The sequence below is a fragment of the Aquarana catesbeiana genome, linkage group LG02 (assembly GCF_042186555.1).
Source record: "Aquarana catesbeiana isolate 2022-GZ linkage group LG02, ASM4218655v1, whole genome shotgun sequence".
Taxonomy (NCBI): Eukaryota; Metazoa; Chordata; class Amphibia; order Anura; family Ranidae; genus Aquarana; species Aquarana catesbeiana.
Window position 1 is genome coordinate 70,153,941 of NC_133325.1, and position 27,540 is coordinate 70,181,480.

General features: G+C 43.2%; 1 protein-coding gene across 3 annotated transcripts in view; it reads left to right on the forward strand.

The window, feature by feature from the left end:
- Positions 1 to 27,540, forward strand: part of AMOTL1 (angiomotin like 1) — a 201,245-nt gene that overhangs the window by 151,757 nt on the left and 21,948 nt on the right. For all 3 annotated transcript variants that reach the window (XM_073613021.1, XM_073613022.1, XM_073613023.1), the window contains 3 exons: positions 16,902 to 17,047; positions 18,678 to 18,827; positions 24,792 to 24,982. In XM_073613021.1, coding sequence (XP_073469122.1) covers positions 16,902 to 17,047; positions 18,678 to 18,827; positions 24,792 to 24,982 — 487 coding nt within the window. The remainder of the gene's footprint in view (positions 1 to 16,901; positions 17,048 to 18,677; positions 18,828 to 24,791; positions 24,983 to 27,540) is intronic.

Genomic DNA, 27,540 nt, shown 5'->3' on the forward strand with positions numbered 1-27,540 from the left:
TACGTGATGACGTACACCGGACTAAAATAAGGAAGTTCATAGCCAGTAGCCAATAGCTGCCCTAGCATGGGTTTTTGTCCGTCGGACTAGCACACAGACGAGCGGATTTCGGGGTCCGTCGTACTTACGACGTAAAGATTTGAAGCATGTTTCAAATCTAAAGTCCGTCGGATTTGAGGCTAAAAAAGTCAGTTGAAAGTCCGGAGAAGCCCACACACGATCGGATTACCAGCCAGCTTTAGTCCGTCAGCGTCCGTTGGACTTTTGTAGACGAAAAGTCCGACCGTGTGTACGCGGCATTAGGCTTCATGTACACTGGATGTTTGATAACCTCTTCTAAACTATGACAGCTAGTAACCGTAAACTTTTGTTTTGCCACTTTTACATGCCGCATTTTCGTTTAGAAGCGGTTTTAATGAGGAATTTGCAATGGGAAAATTCCCCCCCCCCCCCCCCCCCAAAGCCCACAATATTCAATGGATCTAGAAAAACTATTTTTTACCATTACAAATGGTGAGAAATGATTCCCCATTAAAAACGCCTATGAATGAAAACGTTTATAAATGTTTACATGCGTTTACAAGCTGTTACAAACATTTGTCGTTGAACATTCGTCCTAAACGCATTTTTTTGCTTTAACAAAAATGCTTCTAAACTCAACTGCCTAGAAATTACTGTAAACGACTCTGTGTACATGTATTGATAAGATAACATAGAGGAGAGATCAGGGGCTGCTGAGAAAAATGCCCAACTGCTCCTAAACGTCCGTTTACCAGCTGCCGTGTACATGAGGCCTATGTGTCTCAACAGGTATACTACATAATTTATGTATAGTAATACACTGATCACATCCAAACCATAGTGTACAAAATATTGAAATAAAAATAAATCTAAAAAAATTATTGTGCAACTCTCCAAGTGTCTTTCTCAATCCAAATTGTGATATATATCGTAATACACTTAAACGATCCACACTTTGTGCTGTTTTGTAAGAAAAATCTTCAGTGACTCCCACCACCATTCAATATTGCACTCACCTCCACATTAGACCTGTCATGCCCAGGTCAAACCACGCTTTCTCCACATTGGTACAAGTAATAGGCTCCTCCGTACTCCTCCTCCAATGCACTCCTAGATGTCCTGGGCTGCTTCACACATTGGAGTGTATGGCCGTTTAAATCCGCGGGCCCGCCACTGTATATAAACTCATGCGACAGAATGCATACTCATAGTGTAGTAGGCAGCATAAAACATTTATTAAAAATATGAAACCCCTGAGGAAGTCACGTGACCGTGACGACACTCGTTGGGTTGAGCCGGGTGACGTTACCGGAAACCAAACGTGGCGTGGGTGTCTTCAAGCCCCACTATAATTGTCAAGCTGTTGGTTTTAAACTAATATGTAAGTGCTGAAATATTTTGATAAATGTTTTATACTACTTACTACACTATGAGGATGCATTCTGTCGCATGAGTTTCTATGCAGTAGTGGGACTGCGGATTTAAAGGAATGTGTGAAGCAGCCCAGGACATCTAGGAGTCCATTGGAGGAGTACGGAGGAGCCTATTTCTTGTAGCCCAGAGTGGGGGAAAGCATGATTTGACCTGGGCATGACAGGTGAAACGTGGAGGTGAACGTAATATTGAACGATGATGGGAGTCACTAAATATTTTTCTTACAAATCGGCACAAAGTGTGGATCATTTAAGTGTATTACGAACTATGGGGGTTATTTACGAAAGGCAAATCCACTTTGCACTACAAGTGCACTTGGAAGTGCAGTCACTTTAAATCTGAGGGGTAGATCTGAAATGAGGGGAAGCTCTGCTGATTTTATCATCCAATCATGTGCAAGCTAAAATGCTGTTTTTTATTTCCCTTGCATGTCCCCCTCAGATCTACAGTGACTGCACTTCCAAGTGCACTTGTAGTGCAAAGTGGATTTGCCTTTCGTAAATAACCCCCAATATTATAATTCGGATTGAGAAGGACACAATCATTTTTGTTAGATATATTTTTATTTTAATATTTTGTACACTATGGTTTGGATGTGATCAGTTTATTACTATACATATATTGTGTAGTACACCTGTTGAGACACTAAGTAAGTTTTACTTTTATGTTGATCAGCAGTACACCCATTGGGACACCAAAGAAGTTTTGGATTGTGTATGTTTGCACTTTTATTTTTATCGCAAGAGGTTATAATCACTATGCACATTTAAAGGGATAGGTGAAGCAACATTTATTTGTGTACAATAAACAAATGGTGATCACATCATTGAGTCCAAAATAAGGTATGTAATGAAAACAGAAGGGTGTTATTTTAAAAATGTCATTAGCGTGTTGATGAGGAGGGGAAGGAGGAGCCAGGCAAGGAAAAATATGAGCAGATTTAACTTTAACTTTTAACTTGTTTGTGTGCCTTCCTTGTTCTCTTAGTTACTAATTTAATTTTACAATCACCCAATTTCCCTTTGAGATTAATAAAGTATTCTGTAATTACAGCTAGATTGACAGCGAATAGTATAGGTGGCAGGGCTCCTCCAAAATACCCTAAAGGCTTTATGATTTAAAAAAAAAATGTCCAAGAACTAACTCTTTCTTTCACATGTAGTGCAGTGCATGGAAAGTCCCTTTATGGTAGCAGTGGCATAATTTAATAACAAAAAAATGATATTTTAACACAATTAAGTTTCATCGCATGATTCATTCATGAGATCACGTACACTTAGAGAGATATCTGCAGTGCCAGCTTCCTGCTCAGAAATTCTGAACACCATAACAGAATGCTCCATTCAGACAAAATTATTTTAGCATTTAAATTGGATTCATTTGTTGAGTGTTTAATCAACTAACCAAAGTCATATGACCCTCAGTAGAAGACTGTGAAGGTCATGTGACGGCTCATCTGACTCTCCATACATAGACCTGGTATGATGAGATTCCACTAAGGAATAATCTTTTAGCCGGTTTGTTGGGGGGAGAAGTACAGTGTGACTCATAACTTGGCAGTAAAAAACATTTTGTAAATACTGGGCCTGGAAAAGTGACTAAGCTTAGAGTCACCAGGTAACGGGCTGGAGGAAATGCCCGTTCTGTTATTTGCAGATCCCTACAAAGTAAAGGAAAATTATAAAGCACTGCGAAAAGGAAGCAGCTGGATTCTACACCAAAGGTACAACACTGTTCATTGCAGCACGGCAATACTTTCTACCCAGTAAGGTTAAAGCCCAATGCCGGGAAAAATAAAAATTCCTTCCTTTACAGTGGGGGTGTTGCCTGCAGAGCAAGGGTTAACTGTTTGATTAGGTCTAGGGGAGAGAAAAAACGATTTTAGTTACCTGAACCTCTGCTCTCCTGGTAGATAGCTCTGCCCCATGCTTCGGTGGTGGACTGTCCCCTCCAGCAAGGACTGGTCTAGCAGCATGGAGGATCAGAGGATTGGGTGGATTGGGTAATCTTTTTTTCCATGCCCGCTAGGCAGTCAACCCTTTACGTTCTCCCACTGAAAGAAGAATTTTCAAGTTTATTGGAGTTCACTTTCAAGGTTACGGTTACATGTTGGTTAAGTCTGAAATCTAGGCTAACACCAAAATACACAGCTGAAATACGTACAGTATATGTGATTGGCCTCCTAAAATTTTTGTAATTTGGTTCAGACACTCATGTTGCTAAACATCCCTCCCAGATAGAAACACACCTCACTTTTCTGCACTGCATCTATTAAATATAGCTTGGTCCTTAGCCTACTCCATCAGTTAATTGGGCAGCAAAGGAGCAACAGAACACTGATGGGGTCACCCCTCTGCTCTTCCTTTCTCTAAGCATGGTTGCAAAGTGAGAACGAGAGCATTATGAAAAGCAATAATGCATGATTTTTATTAATACAGTTTTTATATCTGCCTGGAGTTTACCTTTAGGTTAGGCCCCTTTCACACTGGGGCGGGGCGGCGTCGGCGGTAAAGCGCCGCTGTTGTTAGTGGCGCTTTACCGTCGGTTATTCAGCTGCTAGCGGGGCCGTTTTACCCCCCCGCTGGCGGCCGAGAGATGGTTAAAAACCACCGCAAAGCGCCTCTGCCCCATTGATTTCAATGCGCAGGAGCGGTGTATTCACCGCTCCGAAGATGCTGCTAGCAGGACTTTTTTTCCCGTCCTGCTAGCACACCGCTACAGTGTGAAAGCCCTCTGGGCTTTCACACTGGAGACAAAGCAGCGGTTGTTTCGGGTCGGTTTGCAGGCGCTATTTTTAGCACAATGGCGCCTGCAAACCGCCCCAGTGTGAAAGGGGTCTTAGGGATATGGTTAAGTTTTGTTAAAGCGATTTTTTTAATTAATTCATATTTCTTTAACATTTTTTCCCTGGGGACTCAAAGAGCTTTAAGTACTGTTTGTGAGCCAGCCATCATGGGCAAACTCAGTAAAATATCACACCAGGGCCAATTAACCAACCAGTATGCAAACCCTATGCAAATAGTATGCTAACTAGGACTTGAGTCAGGGACTGCTGCAAGGTACAGGTGCAAAATACTAAGCCACTGTACTGCCCTCACTCAATGATCACCTAATAAATATTCCAATAGTCCTTCTTTCCATGCTCTTCAACACTATAACTCTTTTTTTTTTAATTTAAAGAGGGAATTTAGGGGAAAAAAAAACAACAGAAAAGGACCTATGGTGTCACAAGGGGAGGGTCTTGTGTGGTACCACATATCTCTTCCGATGTGTCTCCATGTGCTGCATTGAACACTACATCCTTGTCACCACCACCTTGGCCGCAAATCGTGGTCGCAAGCATTGACGGGCTCCACCCCCACAAGACCAGGACTATGTAACAGCAAACAGCATAATGGCCACAAGCCTTAACTACAGCATGGTTGTTTCACAACTGGTTGCCTGTTCATAGACATTGGGCAACAGTGACTGGTTGTACAAAGAGGGAATCGGTACCTTATTGGGGTTTTGGGAAGGATCAGTAGCACTGATACAGCTATCATGGTCAAACTCGGGTAAGGCAAGGCATTGTCGAACAATTACATTTGCTTTGCCTAGCGTTCAATTTTAAGTTTTAGATTACATTTTAAAATACCGTTTAAGGGCTCTCGATTTTCATACATTACATTTAGGTCAGGGTGCGTTTAGTTTCAGGCTCAAGTGAAATTCTATCCATGGTTAGAACAATACATCCATTCAATATAACCCTTTTTTTGTTTTACAAATTAGTTATCTGTGTTGGAACCCACACTACATGGGTGATTTACAAGCGATTGTTTTCAAGTGGGATGATTGTTCCTAGTGGCAGAATCACAGTAAATAAACCCAAATGGAAAGCAAAGCTACCATCTGTCAGAATTAGCATTCAGATGACACAGTCCATCCTTGGAGACCAATTGAAAAGTAATAGATTCCAGAAGGTGACCATATAAAGCTCATCAGCTCTCAGTTGTGGTAGCCTTAAAACTGTTCATCTGAACTGTGGAGTCCTCTGATTGGTGAAAGTTGTAATCAGGACATCTGCCTGGGGATCGTGTACTGTCTAACTACTTCTCAACCCTCACCCAGTGTCTGGAACTAGAGACTATCAGTTTTTATTTCAGTAAAAAAACCCAGTCCACAGTCTTTCATATATCTTATTACTTAACCATCTTTCCATCAGCATCTGGCTATACTTACTTGGATGCTAAATGACATTGGCAGCTGACTTTGGAGCGATAGCGCTAAATACCCTAATAACTTTATTCTTACTCATTGCTGAATTATGACTAGGTATTTTTTATCATTCTTTTGGAGAATTATGTAATTACTCATTTAGAGAGTATAAACTGGCCACTCCCAACACTTCTCTGTCCTGGTCTACCTTGACTATTGTATTGGCATGAGTGCTCCTGTTTAGGTCAATAGAGGAGGAAGGGAGAGCCACATGCAAACAGTTTCGATGCCAGGGAACATTAGCAACTGGACAAGGTTCTCTAATCTAGCTATTCGCTCTGTTCCATGATAATGATTGACCATAGTTGTTATACACTGGCCATAGACATAAGATTGTAGTTCCATCTGGTCATAAAATGAATGAACAGGACAATGCCATCTTTGTTGCATGGTCACCTTGCTTTCCTGACTCTCAGATATATGAAGCAAATATTTGTTGGCCCCAAATGGCAACCCAGACATCTTTTTTCTAAAGATAATGCACATATTTAGGCACTTTTAGGGCATCTTTAGACATTAGATGAGGGTTTCTATTAGATGGCAATCCAGAGTGCGCCTGGAGACCAGTCGTGGATTAAATGTACTGTGTGGTTGTACAAATGTTCAAATGAAAATCTAACCGATATGGCCAGCTGGCCATACATGAATCATTTTATTTCATTCAACTGTAATTGAACTAAAAAAAATGAGCCGATTCCCCCATCCACAAATTTGAGGTGGGTGGGGAATCCTTTCTGTTGTGGTATTGTATTCTGACAGCCGCCATCAGAATGCAATCATCAATGTTGCCAACTATAGTCAGCAGCACTGATCATTCTAAAAAAAAATACAGGGCAGGCTGGTTGTACACAAGTTGATTGATAGAACGACTTGTGTACAACCAGCCTGCCCATACATGGTGCCTGCTGAAATGGCTGAACTTTGATCCATGTATGGCCGGCATTAATCTGCCTTACTAACTGTCTGTGATAGTATATTGCAGGGATACGCAACCTCGGCCCTCCAGCTGTGGTGAAACTACAAATCCCATCATGCCTCTGCCTCTAGGAGTCATGCCTGTGATTATTAGGGTCTTGCAATGTCTCATGGGACTTGTAGTTTAAAAACAGCTGGAGAGCCGAGGTTGCCTACCCCTGGTATATTGGAACCGTCCACATTCCAGCTGCTGTTATCTCAGAAGCTCTCCCTGTGATCTTGTGTACAGCAGACATTCCCCCAATTAGAAGCAGATGAGCCGGCACCATTGTCACTTTCTTTACTTACGTCTGCGGCAGAGTTGTCCCACCACAACATGTTTACTTTCCCCCCTTCCCACCTCCTTTCATTAATGTTGTATTGGTTTTCTAGCCAGTAACAAGGCAGAGTGAGTCTGAAGAGTTTTTCATTAGCCCCTTGATTGAATGCTCTTCTGATTACAATGGAGCCGCCTCCAGCACAGTTAATTACTTCGCATTTCACAGTGTTGACTGGACAGAATGAACAGAGAAACAATATGAAATGTCAGTATGTAATTAGACTTGACAAAACAGAGTTCAGGCAATAGAAGGGCCGCTCTCTAATGTGCAGCCAAATACTTTCCTTCTGTTTGGCTCGTTTCAATGTAGGGATCAAAGGGCGGCCTTTTCTAAAGCTGGGACGTTGCTATGGACTCACCATTGACTTTAATGGGGATAGAGAAGTTCTTCTGTAAAAGCCGGCCATACATGGATCGAACTTCAGTTGGTTCTGCAGGGACTGGCTAAATTTCGATCCATGTATGGGCAGGGAGGTTGCACAGAGGTCGACCTGCCAAGCTACAGCTGGCATCACTGATCATTGTATTCTGACAGCAGGGAAGAGTACAGTAGCTCAGCATGGAGGATTCCCCCATCCACCTTGAATGTATGGATGGGGGAATCAAGTCTTTTTTTCATTCAACCTGCTCATCTATGGGCTGCCTAAAGCTCACCATACATGTTACAATCTGACTGTACAATCTCCTTTAGATCTACTAATAACTATGTAGTGCAAGGGCCTATCTAATTTATTACAGCTTGATTAAATAGTTTAGGCAGGTCCTCATATTACATGGTAAATTTAAAGTTAATAAATGTAGCGACCCTCCTGGCTGGAGAAAGGAAATACCCCCAGTGCAGAGGTGGGCTGACATTACCCAAAGGTGGATTCATGGCCGCAATAAAGAGTTATGACCACAAAGGGCACCAGTCAATTTATTGTTTTTTAATTATTTATTGCACTGGCTCACAGGGAGTGAGGGTTAGGGCTTCAGATACCTTCAACAACATAGGCTCAAGACTCCTCCATACTCCTTCATCCAAAGGAAGTACAAGGATTCTCCGAGAGCAGGCTTCATCCCCTCCAGCAGGACTTCTTTCCCTGGCTTACCACCTTGGGTTCTATACTTTCCTCAACCAGGCAGGCCATTTGAGAATTCTCTTGTCCCCCCTAGGGAGATTCCTCCTGTCTATTTGTGTTAATGAACCCTGTCACAAGACAATAAAAGTTTGGAAATGCAAATTTCACAGTTGTCACCACAACAGGAAAGGAGAAGAAACCTTCCAATGATACCTGTGCAGGTTACAACTAAATTCAGCTAGTTCAGCAGGGACCAGCCAAATTTTGATCCATATAAGGGCAGGCTGATTGTACAGAAGTCGATCAAAGTTGTTTTACCGGTATCTTTCTGCTTGATCGGTGCCACAGGCCATAGCTGGCAGCACTGTTCAATGTATTCTGGCGGCAGGGAAGTCTCCCCACTGTCAGAATACAGTGACTCAGTAGGGAGGATTCCCTTGAATGTGTGGATGAAGGAACTGGGTCATTTTTTCTTTCCTTCAACCCACTGGTTGAAGGGGGAAAAAAAGACTAATCTTTGGGCTGCTTAAGGGAGTATTTCCTCTAACTTTTCAGGACAGGAAGTGAGGGAAACTCACTAACAGGAAATAGACAGTGCAAAACTTTTTTGACATGTTTTAACCGTACTCTACCCAAAATTAAAAAGAATATACATTTAGATATATTTTATGTTTTCTTAATTTTTATGTTTTTTTCCCCTAGCTAGCAGGTAGGCTATCTTTCATAGGGCAAATCTTAGATGCTTTTCTGAAAAAAAAAAAAACCCTGTTTATAAGTTAACCACTTCAGCCCCGAAAGAATTTACCCCCTTCCTGACTGGGCCATTTTTTGCGATACGGCACTGCATCGCTTTAACTGACAATTGCACTGTCGTGCGATGTTGTACCCTAACGTACAATGTCCTTTTATTACCAGAACTAGAGCTTTCTTTTGGTGGTATTTGATCACCTCTGCGGTTTTTATTTTTTGCGCTATAAACAAAAAAAGACTGCCAATTTTGAAAAAAACACAATATTTTTTTTACTTTTTGCTATAATAAATATCCCCAAATGTTTTTTAAAAAAACAAATTTCTTCCTCAGTTTAGGCCGATATGTATTTTTCCACATATCTTTGGTAAAAAAAAAAAAAAATCGCAATAAGCGTATATTGATTGGTTTGCGCAAAAGTTATAGGGTCTACAAAATAGGGGATAGATTTATAGCATTTTTATTATTTATTTATTTTTTATTAGTAATGGCGGTGATCTGCGATTTTTATTGGGACTGTGACATTGTGGCGGACAGATTGGACACTTTTTTGGGACCACTGACATTTATACAGCAATCACAGCTAAAAATAGCCACTGATTACTGTATAAATGTCACTGGCAGGGAAGAGGTTAACACTAGGGGGCGATCAAGGCGTTAAGTGCGTTCTAACTGTAGGGGGGATGGGACTGCCTGGTGGAGGAGACCGATCGTTGTTCCTATATACTAGGAACACACGATCTGTCTACTCTCCCCTGCCAAAATGGGGATGTGTGTGTGTTTACACACACACATCTCCCTTCCGGCTCTGTCGGGAGCGATCGCGGGTGCCCGGCGGACATCGCGGTCGCCGGGCACAGACATTGGTGATGCGGCGGGTGCGCACGCGCACCTCCTATACCCCTTAAAGCGGCCGCCATACAGCGATGGCGTTTCGCGCAGGGGAGCCATTCTGTGGGCAGTCGGCAAGAGGTTAAAGCTCAAATTACACACACAGCTGAATGACTCATCTTCCCTACTCATCTCACAGCTTTTATTTAGAGGGAAAGATAAATGCTGGGTACACACAGGCCAAAAATGGTCGCTTCAGCAGGAACCAGCTGACTTTCAGCCCGTGTGTACAGCTGTCTGCTTTGCAGAAGGCGGTCTTACAGCCGGCTTCTGTCAAACAGGTATGCTGGAAAACCGGCATCTGATTAGCACTGGCAGTCAATGGCTGCAAGCGCTGATCAGTATGTTCTAGAACACAATAGCTTGGCAGGGAAGGTTACTGCACTAACATCACTTGTGTTAGTACGGTGATCTGTCAGTTCTTTTCATTAAGCCCACACATGAAGTAGGTTCTTGCCGCTGGGATTCCCAGCATGGTTAAACGCCTGTGCCTTATTCTCCCTTTAGGGCCAGTTCACACTAGGAATCACACAGGAATGTGCAGTATGATTCACATACGGTTCAGTGCACTGCAATTTGAGCCCATACATTTTGAATAGGCTCAAATTGCACTGCACTGCACCAAAAGTAGAGCATGCGCTACTTCTGATAACTCACTGCAACAAGATCACATGTACCATGTGATCCAGCGCAGGCAAAAACAGTGCGTTTGGGGTGTTGTTAAATTACGGCGAGTACAGCTCCCCCTGCTGGGAGAATACAAGGCTCCACCAGAAGGATTCATCCATCAACACAGTCAGTGCTGCAGGAAAGAAAATCGCTCCATCTATGGCCAGCCTTACATAGCTCACAACACTCTGCAACACCTGTACCATGGTGCACCCTGGATTAAATGTTTATTGGTAAATCTGAACATTTTATATGCATTTTTTAAAAATATAAAACATAATTTTCAAAATGTCTAAACATAGAAAGTGAAGTGTATTTATACCTTTGCAGCCAAATTGGGATCATCTGCTTTATATTTGTAACGGGTTTCCATTTACATACAAAATTTTTTTTTAAAATGCTACTTAGATTTTTAGTCACTCTTTTTTAAAACCAAAGCTCCCCCCTTCTATGTAATGTTACGAAGGGAGCTGGGGAAAGTTGTTTAACATTATTTACTCTGCTTGTATTGTGCTGGCAGATTTTCATTATCTGATGTAAACTAGGTGTGCATACTGGAGGGTTGATTTACTAAAACTGGAGAGTGCAAAATCTGGTGTAGCTGTGCATGGAAGCCAATCTGCTTCTAACTTCAGCTTGTTCAATTAAGCTTTGACAAAAAAAAAAAAAAAACTGGAAGTTGATTGGTTTCTATGTAGAGCTGCACCAGATTTTGCACTCTCTTGTGTGTCCTAACAAAGGGTTAAAGATCTTAAGGCTTGGGTGGTACATTGTATGTTACAGTATTGCACTTTTAACCACTTCCCACCCGCCCTATAGCGGATTGACGTCCGGGAAGTGGTTCAGTTATCCTGACTGGGCGTCATATGACGTCCAGCAGGATAACATGCCGCTGCGCGCCCCCGGGGGCGCTCATCGCGTCGATCGGTGGAGCGGTGTGTCAGCCTGACACACCGCTACACCGATCTTGGTAAAGAGCCTCTGGCAGAGGCTCTTTACCACGTGATCAGCCGTGTCCAATCACGCATGATCACGCTGTCAATGGGAAGAGCCGTTGATCGGCTTTTCCTCACTCTCGTCTGACAGACGCGAGTAGAGGAGAGCCGATCGGTGGCTCTCCTGGCTGGGGGGGTCTGCACTGATTGTTTATCAGCGCAGCCCCCCCTCAGATCACCACACTGGACCACCAGGGATCGCCACAAGGACCACCAGGGAAGGGGCAACATGTGGATGGCCAGGTATGTACCCCAGGGCCATCCACATGTGCCCAATCTGTGCCAATCAGTGCCCACAAATGGGCACTGATTGGCACCATTATGTTCCAGCAATGCCCCCAATATGTTTTATGAGCGCCACCTGTCATTGCCCATCGGTGCCACCTGTCAGTGCCCATCTGTGCCCATCAGTGCCCACCTATCAGTGCACATCAGTGCCACCCATAAGTACCCATCAGTGCCACCCATATGTACCAATCAATGCCACCTTCGAGTGCCCATCAGTGCCGCCTATGAGTGCCCATCGGTGCCACCTATGAGTGCCCATCAGTGCCGCATACCAGTGCCACCTATCAGTGCCGCCTATCAGTGCCCATCATCAGTGCCCGTCAGTGCCACCTCATCAGTGCCACCTCATCGGTGCCCACAAGTGCCGCCGTATCAGTGCCCATCAGTGCAGCCATATCAGTGCCCGTCATTGAAGGAGAAAACGTGCTTATTTACAAAAAATTTTAACTGAAATTTTTGGTCTTTTTTTATTTGTTGCGCAAAAAATAAAAACCGCAGAGGTGATCAAATACCACCAAAAGAAAGCTCTATTTGTGGGAACAAAATGATAAAAAATTTGTCTGGGTACAATGTAGCATGACCGCGCAATTGTCATTCAAATTGCGACAGCGCTGAAAGCTGAAAATTGGCCTGGGCGGGAAGGTGTCTAAGTGCCCGGTATTGAAGTGGTTACCAATCTATCCCTAAAGTTATTCTGAACAATTTTTTAAAATGTCATTTTTAAGTGTATAACTTTTTCTGAAATGCTTCCATTATCCTTTATGTGAGGTGTAAGACCAAAGCTGGCTGACATTTGTAATCCACATCTCTTGGTATATCTGTGCGGAGTTAGGTGGGTGCTTTGGTCACCTTGTGTCTGACAGCTTTAGATTCTCATACTGAGCATATATAGCTAGTTATTTAGCTAGCGGGAACTCTACAGAAACACACCGTGTGACAGTTTAATGAGGCTTAGCATTTTTTAGCATAGTTTGGAGCTTCTCGTCAAGCAATATTGTGCTACCTGCAGACAAGTTGATGGATCCCATAAAAGGTCACCTACAAAACGGAAAGAATAAGTGTGATCTTTCTCATGGGAAAAGCAGTGACAGGTATATTAAGTATCTTAAAGTAAACCTGTGCTGGGAGAAATATACACTATATTGTCAAAAGTATTGTTCTATCGGGTTGAGGTCAGGACTCTGTGCAGGCCAGTCAAGTTCCTCCACCCCCAAACTTGCTCATCCATCTCTTTATGGACCTTGCTTTGTGCACTGGTGCACAGTCATGTTGGAACAGGAAGGGGCCATCCCCAAACTGTTCCCATAAAGTTGGGAGCATGAAATTGTCCAAAATGTCTCCGTATGCTGACGCCTTAAGAGTTCCCTTCACTGGAACTAAGGGGCCAAACCCAACCCCTGAAAAACAACCTCACACCATAATCCCCCCTCCACCAAATGATTTGGACCAGTGCACAAAGAAAGGTCCATAAAGACATGGATGAGCGAGTTTGGGGTGGAGGAAATTGACTGGCCTGCACAGAGTCCTGACCTCAACCCAATAGAACACCTTTGGGATGAATTAGAGCACAGACTGGGAGCCAGGCCTTCTCGTCCACATCAGTGCCTGACCTCACAAATGCACTTCTGGAAGAATGGCAAACATTCCCATAGACACACTCCTAAACCTTATGGACAGCCTTCCCAGAAGAGTGGAAGGTGTTATAGCTGCAAAGGGGGTGGGGGAGGGAGACAATATTGTACCCTACGGACTAAGACTGGGATACCATTAAAGTTCATGTGCGTGTAAAGGCAGGTGTCACAATATTTTGGACAATATATTGTATATGGCTGCCACTTTTGACCCCGGTACTTCCAAAGTCTCTGACCCAAAACAAGAATGCAAATCATTATTCTGACTTCACTATCTGCATGCTTGTTCAAAATAAGTTCTTCAGAAAGTACTGAAGTTGGACCATCAGCATATCTTCCAGGCAACTACCAAGAGGGAGGTCAGCAGTAGCTGCCTTTGTATTTCTCTGGGCTGTTAGACCAATCCGAGTGAGATCTTCCACCTTCATGACATATTATTATATGATAATATGTCATGAGATAATATTTACAAATTAATTCCTAGTCATAATTGTCTCTAGGATTGTACCATTTTTTTATTGTTACATTATTCATTTATACAACTTTATGTTTAAATGGATATAAACTCTGGTATGTCAAATAAGAGAAATAATATGTTCTCTTGGTGACAATTAATCACTGGCCTAGTTTAGGATATATACTGTATATAACACCTGCGAATGGGCCAGACACTGATTTCATGCAAAAACCTCACCTGATTAGCTGCGGGTGCCAGCCCCATTGAAAGGAATGGGAGGCTGCAGGGCTCCTGCTGCTAATCGCGGCCACAGATTCTCAATTGGATTTAGGTCTGGACTTTGACTGGGCCATTCTAACACATGAATATGCTTTGATATAAACCATTCAATTGAAGCTCTGGCTGTATGTTTAGGATCGTTGTCCTGCTGGAAGGTGAACCTCTGCCCCAGTCTCAAGTCTTTTGCAGACTCTAACAGGTTTTCTTCTAAGACTGCCCTGTATTTGGCTCCATCCATCTTCCCATCAACTCTGATCGGCTTCCCTATCCCTGCTGAATAAAAGCATCCCCACAACATGATGCCGCCACCACCATGTTTCACGGTGGGGGTGGTGTGTTCAGGCTGATGTGCAGTGTTCAAAAAAGGGTAGAGAGTATTCCTGCGCTATCGTGAAACGGGGGGGGGAAGAAAGGAGAAGCCAAAATATATGTAAAGTAAGGAAAAGCAGCCTACACCGGGTAGGGTACAGCCTCTGCCCCTGGCTATGTTAAAGATGAATAGAAATGTGGTGTTGCGCTAATCCTTAAAGTAAACAATGACTCTGTATGTGATACCACAGTGATGGTGGGTGTCTCTAAAATATAAGAATAAGACAGTAAAACATTACTGCCTAAATGTGACTCAATAATAAACAATATATATAGTGATGGTATGACTTCTAGCAAAGAGTATAGCTATATACCTATCATACAGGTAATGCGCTAGATATGACAATCAAACACACAAATATGTGAAAAGTGACTAGTGCTTATAAACAAATCCTTGTACACAAAATATATAAAGATAGCAACTCACTTGAGCATTACTGGTCTCTAACTGGACTGATATGCACCTGGTGTGGCTCAGCACACACCCAGGTGTATATATGCAACGTGAATAGTGCTCATAGTGCATAACATAAAGTGACAGTCTCAATAGAACTGAGTGATATAAAGTACATTAGTATACATGCAAAACACATGCAAAATAGCAGTGCTCCACTTGAAAAGAATCATCTATTCAAAGTCCACAAAATATATATATATAAGTGATCCACTTGGTGCCAAGTATACGTGACAGTGGTGATTATTCTTCATGCAACACGGCACACACTGGTGGGCAGTGGCCCCTTACCTGAAGGTAATGGGGTACTTGCATTTAGCCACTATTAGGCATGGCAACCTTTCGTTGTAAAAACCATGGAATCAACCAGCTGTGGGAGATGGTGGTGATGCAATCCTATCCTGGTTTATCTCCTTTAGGGGCGTATATTCCTTCAAGTAGTGTCCCAGGGTCACCCAGATAAATCAGAAAAGGAAGATCCCACAATGGTGTAATATTGTTTGGCAAACGTACAAATCTTTATTAAAACTCACATGTACTCACATTAAAATCAACAGTACTGGGCGGAGATCTGACGAGCAGCGAGCTTGTGATGCAAAACAAACATAGAGTGCCTGTCCTGTCCCTACGTGTGACGTCACGGTCACGTGACTTCTTCAGGGGATGTGCAGTGTTCGTTTTCTGCCACACATAGCATTTTGCTTTTAGGCCAAAAAGTTCCATTTTGGTCTCATCTGACCAGAGCACCTTCTGGTCAGCTCCTCCACAGTTACCATGGGCCTCTTGGCTGCTTCTCTGATGAATGTTCGGCCTGTCAGTTTAGGTGGACGGCCATGTCTTGGTAGGTTTGTAGTTGTGCCATACTCTTTCCATTTTTGGATGATGGATTGAACAGTGCTCCGTGAGATGTTCAAAGCTTGGGATATTTTTTTTTTTATAACCTAACCCTGCTTTAAACTTCTCCACAACTTTATCCCTGACTTGTCTGGTGTGTTCCTTGGCCTTATTGATGTTGTTTGTTCACTAAGGTTCTCTAATAAACCTCTGAGGGCTTCACAAAACAGCTGTATTTATACTGAGATTAAATTATACACAGGTGGACTCTATTTACTAATTAGGTGACTTCTGAAGGCAATTGGTTCCACTAGATTTTAGTTAGAGGTATCAGAGTAAAGGGGGCTGAATACAAATGCACGCCACACTTTTCACATAATTATTTGTAAAAAAAAATTGTAAACCATTTATCATTTTCCTTTCACTTCACAATTTTGTGCCACTTTGTGTTGGTCTATCACATAAAATCCCAATAAAATACATTTACGTTTTTGGTTGTACCATTACAAAATGTGGAAAATTTCAAGGGGTATGAATACTTTTTCAAGGCACTGTATTTCTTGCTCAGTTGTTATTAGTGGGTAGTGTTTTAGAATACAACTTAATGGACTTGGGTTGTAGATTATTTAGTTCTTTGAATTTTGGGCCTGTGCCGCTATAGATAGTCTTTTGGTTATAATATATGATGTTGTACTAATTGAACTGGGTAACTCCAATAAAAAAAACACCATGGCCTGTTTGAGGTGTTTTATTCAATCTGTTGATGTGTTTTTTACTCATGCAAGAAGATGTTTAATATGTAGAGTATATGCCGTGTACATGGGCTGACACAAGCACTAGGTGATTGATTCCGTGTTCTCAGCAGTTGTTCAGTCAGGTCCCATGTTGTAAGAAGTCACATCAAAAGAGACGTGTTGTGGAAATCTCCAGTAACATCAGAAAATGTATATTCGCTAAAAACACGCCATGGTTCCTCTTTAAATAACATGTCAGAAAGCAGCGTGGGTCCTCGCAAGAGTCTGGCCTGGCGCTGCTTATTGCTGATGCTCACCAGGCGATGGCCGAGGAAACACACAAGGCCTATAGTCACCTCCACATCTGCAGCGCTCTCGCTCTGTTTTTTTCTCTCCCCTCAGGCTGGTGCCAGAGGTGAGTTGGACCGGGGCCCAAATTCCAAGCAGGATTCTGAGAGAAACTCTTCTGTGTTTCTTCCCCTTTTTAGACAAAGAGCACTTGAAGGAGATGGAGAGCCTGGAGCGCGAGCTGGCAGCACTGCGCACTACCAATGAGGATCAGAGGAGGCACATTGAAATCTTAGAGCAGGCTCTGAGTAATGCCCAGGCCAAAGTCATCAAACTGGAAGAAGAGGTAACCCCGGGACAAGCTCTATTTTTACAGATTTCTGCTGGAGAAGGGCAGGCTTAAAATTCACCAGCACATTGTCTGATATCAGGTTATATACTCCTTTGTAAGCCATCAGTGACTATACTAAGGGCCCCTTAAGACCTGCGTTTACATACGTATTTTATGCTTTAACTTGCATTGCCAGTAGCCTCTAGCCGAAAAAGCCTTTTTTTTTTGTATTACAGTTAATCAGAAAGCCCAGTATGTGTGCTGTGATGCTCTGCGGCATACGTCCATTGGCAGCAGCGGTATCTATGCATTGGGGGGGGGGGGTACCACACTCAGGCTGGGTTCACACTGCTGCTGGATGCGGCTTGCAGCAGGGGTCCGGTGCATTTCTGTTCTCCATTTCAGGGACGAATCAGGGCCAAATGTTTGCTTGAATTCGGCCCTGAATAGAGCCAAAGACGCAGGAATTCTGTGCAGTGCGCTCCGCAGCCACCATGGGGATGTGTGAAGCGGCTCCATAGAGAGCCGGTCACAATCTCCTGTCATGCGGAGGGGGGGGGGGGGGGACCCACATCCAATTCGCACTAGTGTGAACCCAGCCTAAATGAACCACACTGCAACACATGGTAACGCATGGCACTTGTGTTTTGTGTACACCATGTTGTATCACAACATATAGGTCAGAATGGGACCTAAATAAAAATCAGTTTGTTGGTGCATTTATGTTCCTAATTTGAGTTGAAGCAATACCCAGGCTACGTTTAGACGTGCAGCTTATATTGCCAGATGTCTGAAAAGCAATTTGTGGTGCATAGCTTTTCAGAGGCGTTTGACAGTTGGGGAGGAGGTGATATGTCATCTTCTGACTGCCAGTTTTAACCCTGTAAATACCATACCACTTGCTTGAATGGGCTGCATTCAGCAGCGGGACTGCCTGCCTAAGGCAATGGGGGGGTGCTAATTTTTAAAGCAAAGCATTGTGACTATTCGATGTGTACACCCCCATCTGGCTGCCATTGCAGCTCAACTGCCTGTTTTTACTGTCTCCCCCTACCCACAGCCACAAGTGAAGATTTTAACTAGGACAGCCAGCACCAGCACAAGGGATACTTCTAAATGTAAGTACCAACCCTTGTGCTGATTAAAAAAAAAATTAACTTAGGCTTTAATATGTAGGCGCTGTCATTATAGGAAAAAACAATAGGAAATGCTATACTAAGGATATGTTAAGGGGCCCATAATTCATGTTGGGGGGGGTGGTCATTGCTGGCTTTGTCTCCCTCATCAGCTAGTTACAGCCAGCTCCGTAGTTTTCTTATAAGAAGACATGGGAACCATATTGCTAAACCTCAAATAAATATTGGTGGACAAAGAAGGATTGTATAAGTATAGAAGGTATGTGTGTCCCTATTAGGGATTATTTAGTGGCCCTCTGATGCCACACGTTGAATGCAGGTCACGTTACTAAACTCTTTTTCAACATTAGCTACTCATTTATTTTTTGCCTTTTGGAATGCTAATATTAGCTTACTAAATGGGGGAACAATACATTTCTGTTGAGGAGTTTCACCAGTTGTTCTATCTGTTGTGGATATTGAACTGAATTGGGATGTTAGCTTCAGACGCTCTCTTGTTTCCCTTCTAGCTGCGTAAAAAGCAGGTGTACGTGGAGGAGGTGGAGAAGCTGCAGCAAGCTCTGACCCAGCTCCAGGCAGCAGGTGAGAAGAGAGAGCATCTAGAGAGGCGGCTACGGACCAGGCTGGAGAAAGAGCTGGAGTCTCTGAGAATGCAGCAGGTAATGGGCATCTATGCAGAGTGACAGGCAAGTGACTTTCGTGCCATCTACAGGTTGGGGTACAAATATGAAGCAGTCTGCAAATTATACTGGCAAGCCTGCAAGATATTATCCAGGTCAACCATTTGCCAACCACAATACAAAAATATACCTTGCGGCTTGCAAGTGGTTTACCAAGGTTATGGCTGAAGCTATCGGTCATAACCCCGATATCTCATTTTTTTCAGCCGGCGACTGGCTTTCCCATGAAATTGGTCACAGTGGCTAATTAGCCGCTGGATCGCTTTAAGAAGGGGAAAAACTGGTGTTTCTTGGGCTTACCGTTTTAAGGCTTCATGTACACATAGCCTACTTTGACCACCGTTCGCGGGAAACGCAAAATAGGGCAAAATCACGTGGCGATTTTACTGAGATTTTGCAGCGGTTTGCAGCCGGCAGTCAACATGTTTGTATCCTGAGCGGAATTCTTCCACGTTCAGGAGAGGGAGGCTGAAGCTCCCCTAACCGCAGCATCTCCTAAACTCTGGTAAAAGCCTATGTGTACATGGACACATAGAGGTTGATTTACTAAAGGCAAATAGACTGTGCACTTTGCAAAGTGCACAGTCTTTTTGCCTTTAGTAAATCATCCCCATAGGCTTTGATGGAGTTGAGTTTAGGAGCTTTGGCAAAAAAATGGCAAACGCTCCTAAACTCAAGTTTAGGAGCTGTAGTATTCATTAAGCCTTACTGGTGCGCCCAAGATCCGATGGGTTGCGCAGCTGGCCATAGAGGTGACCAGAGACCAGATTGTCTCTGATTGCTTCTATGGGTTTGAAGGACTGAAGCGATTTCATGATGTCACTTCCGGTCTACGGGGGAGCACACTTTTTTTTTTAAAGCAAAAGATTGAAAAAAAAAATGTTTGATCTTTTGCTTTTAAAGGTAGAGGAGATTTGGGTCTTATTGATCCCAGATCTCTCCATAAAGCGGACCTGTCATCCCTTATTTCTATTACAATGAATGTTTACAAGGAAGAATTTGAGCCATTAAGACACAAATGTGCACCTATTCTTTAATTGTAGATCTAAAAACTGGAGTATAGGTTTATTTTAATGGCTGGTCATGTGGCCAGTGCCAAGGCATGTCTCTCCAGAACAGGAAGTTCAATATTCAGGCAGAGCCATGACACTCATTCTGCATGCAAAAGGCATTTTTATTTACATCTGCATCCATTCCCAGCTGCATGCATGCAGCCTATGGAAATGGATGCACATGCAGCGGCCTTACAGACACAGACACATGTCAAAATTTGGCATGCAAGAGTGGGCGTACAATGCCGAATGCAGGCAGCGTATGTTCAGACAGGACACCTGTACCTGCACAACTGTCAAATTTTGACTTGCAGCTGTGTCTATAAACACCATGGGGGCAGATACAGACACCAAAAAAAATGTGTATCTGAATGAGGCCCTACCTTCCTTCTCCCAGTAGTGTTCCCACCAATTTTATTTCTGAATCTCAATCAGTTTAGTAGCAGAAAGAATTGACTCCTAACCTAGATGTCCCCACAAGTCCCTTTGTACCTAATTTCAGCTGATCTTTACTGTTAAATGGAATATCGAATCAGAATACATGAAATAAACAAAGCATTTGTGCCTTAGATCTTCAGAAATTAGGCTAATCAGTTTAAATGTGACAGTCGGATTTGAAGACTCTTTGATGTTAGAATAGGGAGGCTGTGCTGTACATTATCTCCGTGCTTATTAAACAATTATGTTCGATTTGATTACCATAGCTAACTAGGACTGCTTTATATCATCAAAGAAGGGTTTTAGCAAACATAAAAGATAGGGTAAAACTGTTGCTATGAGTTAACCTTTGAGTAATTTGTTCACAGTTGAACTATGGCTAGGCATTCAAATCCTTAACCAGCAACACATAAGCTTTCAAGTAAGCCCTCACTGACCTCTGTAGTTCCAGCCACTGTGGAGCAATTCATCCCTAAAATTCATGAGAGGCGGTGAAGTTATTCAAGTCAGATCTTGGCATTTTTCTCTTCTCTTGAATGGGATGAAAGCAACATTTCATTCAAGTCTAGGAGATTTTAGTGTATAAACACAGGCACTCAAGCACTAGATTTTTACAAGTTGGGCTATAGGCAATGAACATGAGAGGCAAAAAGTAAAGAGGAGGTAAGTAAGCAACTGATGGGGGAGGGAGTTGGGACTATAGTATAATGGTGGGATCTCTGAGCTGTGTTCATTAATCTGCGCACTTTTTTATTACTTATATTATGGAGAATGCAGTAGGCAGAGCTGAAACACACAAAGGTGGGTGGTGACCACCAGACCTCCCAGATGAACAGGAACAGAGTTGGAATTATGGAGATCTCAGTGTTGGATCAGCCAAACTATATATAAACCAGGGATTGACTTAGCCCACCAGGTTTCAGTCCACCTACAAATAAAATACATCCTTTGAATGGACTGACTATGATGATTACTTTAGAGTAGTGGTGGCCCGCAGAGCCCTCTGATGTGGCCCACGACCTCAAACCAGGGAAGTGCATGCCCATGCTCTAGGATGGTGGGTCAGCAAGCCCAGATCACAATCAATGGCTTGTCGACCTGCCATCCCAAAGCATTAGAGTGCATGAAGCCCGCAGCAGTGGAACAGGTGGCCTCGGAGGGAGCATAAGCTGCAAAAGCCGATGCTTCCTCTGTAGCGCCGTCTCCTGGCCCAGGCGGAGTGATAACAAATGCACTTTACCTTGGACCTTTCTAGCAGCCTGGAGAGCGATGCCAGCAGAAGCTGCAAGAGGAAAAGATCAGTGTATTAACCCCTTCCCGTCCGCACTATAGCCGAAAGATGGCTACAGTGCGGCTCTCCAGTTCTGGGAGGACATCCATGGACGTCCTCCAATGTGCAAGTATCGGGCGTACTCTGTGACCACTGTGTCCTTTGGACACAGCTGATCACGGTAAAGGACAATCACACTCTTTACTATGTGATCAGCTGTGTCCAATCACAGCTGGCCAAATGTAAACAAACTTACTGGTTATCGGAATTCCTTTTCTCACACGCTGTTTCTGAGGAAAGGAGAGCCGATAACCATCAAGTCTGAAAGGGCACAGTGAGTACATTGTTTACACTGATAATCAGGGCACTGATCATCAGTGTCCTGATTATCAGTGCAGCTTATCAGTGCCCGTACGTGCAGTTTATCAGTGCCTGCAATGGGCATATGGCAATGGGCACTTTCTGAGAGTGCACCACACGTACAAGATGTAATAGAAGTCTATTGCTCAGTGGCGCTAACCTGCAGGAAAGCCGCAGGTGCACTGCGCTGCATGTAAACCACAGCGCATCAGTGTGAAAGCAGCCTTACAGGGGGCTTGGGACAGTAAAGGCTTATTTGGGGGGCAGTAAAACCCCATAGTTCATTGTGGTCCGCAACTGGTTACCAAATTACTTAAGTGGCCCTCGCTTTTCAAAAGGTTGAGCATTCCTGCTTTAGAGCAAGCACCCACATAACTCAGCTGTATTAACCACTTACAGGCCGTCCGCCATCATTATAGATTGGTTGTTTGAAGAGGGATATCATTGTTATGGCAGCAGCTATCTACCATAACCTCAGTATCCTCTTCTTTAGCGGGCGGTCCGCTTCAAGATAAAAGTGGTCTCAGCGGCGGATTCGCCGCAAGATCACTTTTATCGGCGGCGGGAGAGGGACCCTCCAGCCACGCTCCGGTGCCCTCCGCCGCTTACTGGAGCCGTTGGTAACAGCGGAGGCGATCGGGTCCTCTTCCGTGTGTGGTATGAAGCTGAGTGAGGGGAAGATGACCCCCACCTGGCTCCATACCAATGCAGGGCGGAAGCAACGTCAAAACGTCACTTCCCCCCATAGCTTTTAAAGCAACATTTTTATTCTTTTTTTTTTTTTTTCAAACTACCTTTTTTTTTTAATTTTTGCATTTTAGTGTAAATATGAGATCTGAGGTCTTTTTGACCCCAGATCTCATATTTAAGAGGACCTGTCATGCTTTTTTTCTATTACAAGGCATGTTTACATGCCTTGTAATAGGAATAAAAGTAACACAATTTTTGTTTTAAAAGAACAGTGTAAAAATAAAAGGTAAAATAAATAAGAAAAAAAAAATGTTTTTTTTAAATGCGCCCCATTCCGCCGAGCTCGCGTTCAGAAGCGAATGTATACGTGAGTAGCGCCCGCATATGAAAACGGTGTTCAAACCACATATGTGAGGTATCACCACGATCGTTAGAGCAAGAACAATAATTCTAACCTTAGACCTCCTCTGTAACTTAAAACATGCAACCTGTAGAATTTTTTAAACTTCGCATATGGAGAATTTTAAGGGTAAAAGTTTGTCGCATTTCCACGAACGGGCGCAACTTTGAAGCGTGACATGTTGGGTATCAATTTACTCGGCGTATTATCTTTCACAATATAAAAAAAATTAGGCTAACTTTATTGTTGTCTTATTTTTTATTTCAAAAAAGTGTATTTTTTTTTTTAAAAAGTATGCTTGTAAGACCCCTGCGCAAATATGGTGTGACAGAAAGTATTGCAATGACTGCCATTTTATTCTTTAGGGTGTTAGAAAAATAAAATATATAATGTTTGGGGTTCTAAGTAATTTTTTAGCAAAAAAAATTATTTTAACTTGTAAACAACAAGTTTGAAAAATAGGCTCGAGGCTGAAGTGGTTAAAGCGGAGTCCCTTTAAAAATTAAAAGTCAGCAGCTACATATACTGTAGCTGCTGACTTTTAACATTAGGACACTTACCTGTCCTGGAGTCCAGCGATGTCGGCACCACAGCTGATGTTTCCATCCGCTGGTCGGGTGCTGCCGCCGCCATTGCGGGTAAGGGAACCCAGCATTGTAGCCTTTCGGCTTCACGACCGGGTCCCTACTGTACATACACGAAGCGGGCTGCGCTTTCTTACTGGCCCGGCTGAAGGGGAGGAAGGAGGAGGAGGGAGACCGAGCTGCTGATGTAATTCACCATGGCTCGGTCTCCCGGAAGTGGGGACAGGGTACCTGTAAAAAACGGTATCCGCTCCCCCCTCCCGCCGAAGCGTGCCAAATGTGGCACTGAAGGGGAGGAGGAATCACTTTTGGGTGGAACTCCACTTTAAAAAACAGCTGCTGTGCACCCCAAGGGATTCAGGATCTGGGTGAGCTCTTTAGATGTTACACCAGTGTTCCATGTTCCTGTGAGTCCTCCTCTTCCCACATACAGCCTTTCTAAAGTTGACCGATAATAATTTAGTCTACCAGGCAAACATGATCCAGAGATAAAACAATAATTCTCCGGCCTCACATAGAGTATGCTGTCCAGTTCTGGGCACCAGTCCTCAGGAGGGATGTACTGGAAATGGAGCGAGTACAAAGAAGGGCAACAAAGCTAATAAAGGGTCTGGAGGATCTTAGTTATGAGGAAAGGTTGCGAGCACTGAACTTATTCTCTCTGGAGAAGAGACGCTTGAGAGGGGATATGATTTCAATTTACAAATACCATACTGGTGACCCCACAATAGGGATAAAACTTTTTCGCGGAAGGGAGTTTAACAAGACTCGTGGGCACTCATTAAAAGAGGTTTAACCTTAAACTACGTAGAGGGTTCTTTACTGTAAGAGTGGCAAGGATGTGGAATTCTCTTCCACAGTCGGTGGTCTCAGCGGGGAGCATCGATAGTTTTAAAAAACTATTAGATAAGCACCTGAACGACCACAACATACAGGGATATACAATGTAATACTGACATATAATTACACACAGAGGTTGGACTTGATGGACTTGTGTCTTTTTTCAACCTCACTATGTAACTGGGTCCCTCATACCGTTGCTGATTATGAGAGGGAATAACAGGGAGGGTTCTCACCTAAGAAGAAAATTTAATGAACCTGTAAAAATTTTTATTGAATCTTATTGCCTTGTCATTTTCTATTATATAGCGACATGCGAACTGTCAGATGTCCAGCAACGGAGAGTACAGTGCCCCCGCGCTCATGAACTTGCTAAGAAAAAAGGAAGAGACCATCTTGGCTCTGGAAGCAGATACCACCAAATGGGAACAGAAGTACTTGGAAGAGAGCGCCATGAGGCATTTCACCATGGATGCCGCGACTACATCCATAACGCAGCAGTAAGAGCATGTTGTCCTCTCTTTCATTTTATAATAGATAATATTCAGATGGTAAAGGGTAATTCCAATTTTTTAGATTATGTGATACTGTACGGTAGTATTCACCACATTTATAAAAAAGCATTTATTAAATATCTTGTTCTTGTGTTTATAAAGTCACTTGAAGTATCTATTCGGACCATTTCTGTTCTGGCCATAGACAAAGGGGTTGATTTATTAAAGGTAAATAGACTGTGCACTTTGCAAAATGCAGTTTCACTCTGCAAATGCAGTTGCTCCAGAGCTTAGTAAATGAGCAGAAGCTCTGCTGACTTCCATCATCCAATCATGTGCAAGAAAAAATGCTGTTTTTTTTTGTGTTTTTTTGTTTTTTATTCTCCTTGCTCGTGATTGGATATTCTTTGCAAAGTGAAGCTTTACCTCATTTAGTGCACAGTCTATTTTTTTTTTTTAGTAAATCAACCCCAAAGTGTGCACGTGTTAAAACCAACCTGTCCTTTTTTGAAGTTAAAGGGGTTGTAAAGGTAAAAGTTTTTTCACCTTAATGCATTCTATGCATTAAGGTGAAAAAACATCCGACAATACCGCCGCCCCCAACCCCCCCATTTTACTTACCTGACCCCTCGAAAGTCCTGCGTTCGCCCCCGACATCCTCTTCGCCACTCAGCCTGGCCGTTGATTGGTTACAGTGGATGGATTGAAAGCAGCGCAGCCATTGGCTCGCCATCCAATGACGTGGCGCGCCAGGGGGTGGGGCCGAGCAATACAGTCAGCGGCTATGGCCGCCGGCTGTATCACGGGAGCGCGCCCGCAAGCACTCAACACCATGTGAGGGAGCTCGCATGAAGGTGTTGAGTTCTTGCGGGGGGGGGAGCCGGGAAAGCCGCCGAGGGACCCCAGAAGATCAGGTTTGGGGCCACTCTGTGCAAAACGAGCTGCACAGTGGAGGTAAGTATAACATGTTTATTTTTTTTTTTTTTTTATTATCTTTAGTGATCCTTTAAGATGACATACAACTTTAACCTATGTCTGATTTTGCTAAAACACTGGGGTTGATTTACTGAAGGTAAATAGACTGTGCACTTTGCAAGTGAAGTTTCACTCTTCAAGGGCATTTACACCAGAGTTTAGTAAATGAGGTAAGGCTTCACTTTGCAAAGAATACCCAATCACATGCAAGGAAAAAAAAACATAATTTTTGCTTGCACATGATTGGTTGATGGAAGTCAACAGAGCTTCTGCTCATGTACTAAGTTCTGGAGCAAATGCCCTTGCAGAATGCACAGTCTATTAAATATAAACAACTGCTGTTTTTTATTTACATATAAAATTCTGATTTTAAATGTTTTGAAACTTTTTTGCTGAAAGCATGGATTTGCCTGAGTCACTAAGCTTAGTGCAAATTCGCTTCACAAAGTGACCCTACTCTACTCCTTTAATAAATCAACTCCATTGTTTTAATTTAAAAAAATACCTTACTTAGATTTGATGAATGGGCAAATATGTAACAAGAAAGCAGTTTACATAATGTAATAGTTAATCATGTTTAAAAACATTTTTAGACAATATATTTTTCAGTCTGGAGATCACTTAAAGCTGCAGCCGTCTGTCTTTATCCTTTCAATTGCCCCTGTATGTATGGGACAGAATGACAGTTCAACTGGCCATGCGATCACTATGATTGGCTATCAAATCAACCATACTGCCGGGTGCTGGCTGCCTACCCTGCCATAAAAAATGTATTAAAGTGGAACTTTAGAATGAAAATGAAGTCCTGCTAGAACACTTCAGGCTGCAGATATTGCTATGTAAAACTTTAAAAAATAAATGCCTGTACTGTTTAAAATCCAGTAATACACTGTCTCACCCTGCTTTGCACATGCTCAGTTGCTCTCCATTTATGGTATTGTGCCAAAAATCAAAGCCACAAGAAGCTGATCTGCTGACAGCCTAAAGACTTACTGCTGCTCAGGGACTCTGAGCTTCAATAAAATGGCAGCCTCTTGCAAGAAAAAACAGCATTGCTGGAGGCAGTTTACAGCACACACTAATTTTGGTAGCATAATTATTCATATTCATGTGGAATCTATGGTCTTTGCTAAAGAAAATTCGTTTTTATCAAGTTGTTATGGGTAACATTTTGCTTTAAAGCGGAGGTCCGCCGAAAAAAAATATTAAAAGCCAGCACCTACACATACTGCAGCTGCTGACTTTTAATATATGGACACTCACCTGTCCAGGGAGCCCGCGATGTCGGCAGCCAAAGCCGATCTGTCCGTCGGCTCTCGGCTGCTGCCGCCGCCATCCTCGGTAAGGGAATAAGGAAGTGAAGCCGTGCGGCTTCACTTCCTGGTTCCCTACTGCGCATGCACGAGTCGTGCTACACGTCCTCTCTGGTCCCTGCTGTGTCCTGGGACCTGTGTGCCTCCCAGAATACAGCGGGGGAGGACAGAGTAGGCGCCGGAAGTGGTGTAGGTCACCGCAAGCGCAGCGGTGATCTATGCCAGGAAGTGGGAGCAAATACCTGTATTAGACAGGTATTATCTGCTCCCTCCTCC